This window comes from Oncorhynchus mykiss, chromosome 7 (genome assembly GCF_013265735.2).
Source record: "Oncorhynchus mykiss isolate Arlee chromosome 7, USDA_OmykA_1.1, whole genome shotgun sequence".
Taxonomy (NCBI): Eukaryota; Metazoa; Chordata; class Actinopteri; order Salmoniformes; family Salmonidae; genus Oncorhynchus; species Oncorhynchus mykiss.
Window position 1 is genome coordinate 48,064,268 of NC_048571.1, and position 5,443 is coordinate 48,069,710.

Consider the following 5,443-nt stretch of genomic DNA (forward strand, 5'->3'; position numbering starts at 1 on the left):
TGTATATAGACTCCCCCTTTTTTTTTTCTATTGTGTTATTGACTTGTTAATTGTTTACTCCATGTGTAACTCTGTGTTGTCTGTTCACACTGCTATGCTTTATCTTGGCCAGGTCGCAGTTGCAAATGAGAACTTGTTCTCAGCTAGCCTACCTGGTTAAATAAAGGTGAAATAAAAAAATAAAAATTAAAAAAAAACACTGCTGCACTATACACGGTGTTCCTTCTAAGCAACAGACTGCAACTGTTGCATATCAGCCTTTTTGATAGATGCTCTAATAGCATGTTTACATTGATACGTTCAGAATACAATGCACAAAGATTAAATACAATGTGGGATCAGATTTTTACGATATGTCATTAAAATTCATTTGGCAATTAAATGCCTGTTTGCATTTCAGTATTAACTCAAATGAATGAATGAATGACCATGGAAAACAGGGTTTGGGGTAGTTGGATGGTGGTGAGGGGCATTTAAAATCAGGAGCTAATTTCCTTCACTTTTCTTTTCCCCTCATCTGTTTCTTCCCTTTTCTCTCTTCCCTCTCTCTGTCCTTGCCTTGATGTGCTGTAAACAGGCTAAAAAGGGCCCAGCTGTGTAGAGTTATTGTTGGTGTCAATAGGAAGTGCTGATAGCTTTTGCAGCTGAACAAAAGCTGGATGAGGGGAGTGGAGGGGCGCTCCAGACACTGTGGCTCCAGCCTAGATTCTCTCCCACAATCCCTTCACCGCACTCCCATTGTTCTGGCAGCCGGCCCTCCCCCTTCCCCCCTCCGCCCTGTCAGCTGCAACCTGGGACAGAGTGCAAAAAAATACAATACTAAATTACGTTTAAGACAGTAGGCTAAAATTACTTTAAACTGACTATTTTCTGCTTTTAATTCGTTTGTTCCATAGTTGTTCTAGTGATATCTAGGCTAATTTGCATACATATAGGCTAATTGCAATAAGTCGCTTCTTCAAAAAGTTTATTTCAATTTATTAACTAAACCCATTGCTATAGGGTTCAACATAAGTTAACTATTATCATTAGTAAGAACAAAGTTAAGGAACTGTTTTAACTTGCGGCAGTAGCTCCTACATTTGTTTTAAAATGTTGCATTTTATATAATTGTATAACACTTTTTGATATAAACTTTTCTTGGAAATTCTAGCTTTTAGAAAAGCTGCATGTTTCATATAAGATATTTAGCTGGTTATGCTGCTGTGTGTTGATTTTAGGAGACATTCACATACAGCCTCCATAGAGTTTCATGTGAAGGAATGCTGCCGCAATTTATCCTATCAATTTGCGTACAAATGCGGTACAAATGCATGGTTTCACTTTACAGCACTCGCTCTTTCTCTTTCTTATTCGTTTCCTAAAATACTATGCTTGAGTAAACTGGCGACAATGACCGTTTGCAGGTGTGCGGGGCGGTAATCTCATCAAAGTGATTTAAAGTGATAAATGAATTATGAACTCTGATGCCAGTTTATTCTCAGGGTTTGCGCGTGGTTAGTGCATTATGGGATCCTTGGGACGTCCATACCCTAACCATAACTCTTTACCTAACCCTAATCTTAAATATTTGAAATGTCAACGTCCCAAGGATTCGAAATAGCATGGACCGTTGGCGCTCTACTCAGGTGAACAGTGGAGTGCGAGCCTGTTGTTTGAGGTCTCCATAGCGACCGCCCGCTCGGCGCCAGGCTGACAGGCGTCAAGGCTCCGATGAATGGGTGACGTCACGGCGCTGGCGCCTGCCTGTCTGCCTTGGCTTGTTTAGACAATCTGGGGAAAGATTCAGAACAGAGCAATGCAATTTCAATGTGCACACAAGGCTGAGCACACACGGAGAACATGTGAAGGAATCCGTGAAGTGGCTCACAGGGGCTTCCCTTATGAGAGGAAAAAGAGAGTCTGTGCTAAAAAGTGCAGTTTGTAAGTATAAAGAAAGCTTAGTGTGACTTTTAACACACATTCTCAGCCAGCTATGGTGAATAACGGGAGAAAGTGCGCCAAAGACAGACATGTAGGCGGGACCTATAAATACATTTTATAATAAATAATAACTAATGCTACACTAAATTGTGAATGTTGTTTTCCCCCTTGTGTGTAAAGTTCTGAATCATAAATTGCACACATGAGTGTTATAGATATAGAGCTAATTGTTTGAATAGACTTTAATCATATTACACCATACCCAATGGTAATAAACCAGTTATTATTCATAGTCTGAATATCTCTTGATTTATGGCACCTTTATAACGTGGTCATCTAAGGTGCCCTCTAACTGTTGGGTGGGCAAGTCTCAGGCGCTATGGTTATTATAACCAGCTATTCATCCCATCCGACACACAGTACATATACCCCCATAGCCATACACAACACCAACCCTTCAGTGTCCCCAGGCACTCTACACCTGCAGAGTCCCCAAGCCATGGCCAGCTGGATTCCCACATAGGCCCATCACCCGTAAAAATACACATTTGTTTCCATTTGTAACGCCTTCTCTCAAACATATTCGAAATCCTTAAAATCAGGCGCAGGCTCCCATTGGCTAAGAAAACAGTTGTGAAACGTCCTAGCACTAACACGGCTGCGCTATAGGCCCTCGCTCCGCAAACAGGACAAGTTTGGGCACGCCCCCAAGTCCTAGTCTTATAAATTCAAGGCGGTACACTCGTGCGTTGTTGAGAACTGTCAACATTGCTGAGACAATATTCCCATTACTACTAAAAATACTTTTGGAGCCTTTGCTAATCTCTATAGCTTTTACACACCATATTTTTATTATCTTTGGAAACTACAGCTACACCTTCAGCCAATATGAAGGTTGTCGGACCTACCTGCGCACTGAAGAGTAAGGTTGGCAGCGAGGACATGGTGCGGTGCCTCGCGGACCAGAGCCTGTCCATCTCCAAATGCAAGATCCCGCTGCTGGACGAGCAGATGACCGTCTTTCTGCAAGACATGAACAGCTGTTACAGCAAGCTGAAGGAGCTGGTACCTACTCTGCCCACCAACAAGAAGGCCAGCAAGGTGGAGATCCTCCAGCACGTCATTGACTACATCTGGGACCTGCAGGTCGAGCTGGATGAACCGGAGAAGAGTCGTCAGCAGAGCAGCGTGCCCCGCACACCTCTGACCACCCTGAATTCAGAGCTGGCAGGCATCACTGTCGAGGTAAATATCACTCTGACATGCCTTTATGAGTTTATGCAAGAGCTACCTAGTGTCTCCCAATATCTGACCTAACTGTTGGAAGTAGCCTAAATATGAATAGTCTGTAGCCGTGCGTAAAGTTGGTTTATAACTGAATAAAGTTATGTTGCATTGAAACTAGTAGGCAAGTACTTTCACAGCAAACACGGACCTAACGTTTTTATCTTCTCTCTCCAGAATGGATGCTCGGATGACAGAATCATGTGCCGCTAGACCTCTCCGAGCATCGCCCCATGTATTGTTCCAGAGCGAGCACCGCGAAGAAAGAACAAGGTTACATTATGTGACATTCGATCACAAACAAACCTTGAGCCAAGTAGGGAGTTGCAAACTCCCATGCTAGAAAATACTTTTGATGGACATTCTCAAGAAGAGGGGAACTGTCACTCAAGGCATTCGATCCATCCCGAGGTCTCTGATCTCATGGAGACTAGTGGGTCGTAATAGACTGTGTTAGTCATGGGACCATGGCAGTTACTGCTAACAGCTTCGCCTGTTGTTGTGTTGACTTTCTCAAGAAAGACAACGTTTCTCTTACGTTTTGTAAATCATGTATGAAATTCAAAATTTTGTAAAATAAAATGTATTCCATTTTCTCAGTATCCTGAGCGACAAAATGTATTGTATATTACAATGCCACACTATGTGAAAAATATTGTTGTTTTTTTACAATGTACCTTCATGGTGTTTTTATTAAAATAAGGCAATTATTTTAAACATGGCTTTTGATGTTTATGGTCTGTGTGTGTGTGTCACATTTCATTACCCCGTCACATCACATTTACAGTTAGACATTATACATTTACTATAGTGTTTACAAGTGCACATAAGATGATGTACAGGCTGAGAGAAGAGGGAAACAAACATTCCCTGAACTGTCATTAACTATTCAGAATTAGCTGTCCCAGCTCCTGAAATGAAATTGGACCACCGCTGGTAGCCTACATAATGACTTAACATTTAACTTGTACTTTGCTTTTATAGGCCTCGTTAACATCAAATAACACCGCGAAGTCTTGAGCGTTAAGTCAAAATGTCTTGATGGTATTGACAATGATAACTAGAATGCAGAAAATATGTGCGGAATTATAGAAAATGTTATGAACTCACTGTCAAACACATTAGGAAAGGTATAGGCAAGTATTCGGTCTAATCAGGAATTCATCAAAAATAGATAAATTGGGATATACTATAAAACACTGAAATCAATAATTGTGTTTTAGTTCAGGATCCTTTTTTATTTCGGAAAGGCAGGAGTTAAATCGGCAATTCTTTAAAATATTTATTCTGTCTCCCCTGGTGCAATGTTTTTCCCATTTCCCTGCGGTGCGATGCGCACAGCTGCAGCCCCGGCGTTCTGAGGCACGGCCAGTGTGTGATTGTGTTTGTGTGATAGCTTTGTGCCAAGGGCAGGGGAGGGCGACGGGGCCCAGACTGAGCGGCGCCTCCGCACACCTGGGGAAGTTCAGGTTAAATAGCTCCACATTCCTCAACACACAGCTGATTGAAACATTAACAAACAGTACTCCACGAGCCAGGCCGCAGATGGGCCGGGCGCTCTGCCAAGAAAGAGACTCGCTCTCTATTATAGATTATATTCCCACACATAGGAGACATACAGCTATAAATATATACTTTTCACTTTTTTATTTGAGTTAAGAAACATAGAACTAAACTAAATAAGTGTGACTATTTAAAATTAAATATGTGTGTTTTGTAGGTCTATGCTTAGTTGTGGATTAAATGCCAGTGTTTATTTTTTATCTTACCCCCTTTTCTCCCCAATTTTGTGATATCCAATTGCGATCTTGTCTCATTGCTGCAACTTCCAAACTGGCTCGGGAGAGGCAAAGGTTGAGTCATGCAACCTCTGAAACATGACCCGCCAAACCGCGCTTCTTAACACCCGCCTGCTTAACCTGGAAGCCAGTTGCACCAATGTGTCGGGGGAAACACCATTCAAGTGATGACCAAAATCAGCCTGCAGGCGCCCGGCCCACCACAAGGAGTCGCTAGAGTGCGATGAGCCAAGTAAAGCCCCCCCCCCCCCCCCCCCAAAACCCGGAAGGCGCTGGACCAATTGTGCGCCGCCCTATGGGTCTCCTGGTCACAGGCCTGTTGTGATACAGCCTGGGATCGAATCTGGGTCTGTAGTGACGCTTCAAGCACTACAATGCTGTGCTTTAGACCGCTGCCATACTCGGGAGGCCCCACATGCCAGTGTTTTTATATGTAT

At 42.8% G+C, this 5,443-nt stretch overlaps 1 protein-coding gene across 1 annotated transcript; it reads left to right on the plus strand.

Moving 5' to 3' along the window:
- Positions 1–2,655: 2,655 nt before the first annotated feature.
- Positions 2,656–3,929, plus strand: LOC110527919 (DNA-binding protein inhibitor ID-1). The gene is made up of 2 exons (XM_021609534.2): positions 2,656–3,168; positions 3,385–3,929. Exons 1-2 carry the CDS (start codon positions 2,812–2,814, stop codon positions 3,418–3,420), a joined length of 393 nt encoding a protein of 130 aa, XP_021465209.1. The 5' UTR covers positions 2,656–2,811; the 3' UTR covers positions 3,421–3,929.
- The last annotated feature ends 1,514 nt before the right edge of the window (positions 3,930–5,443 follow it).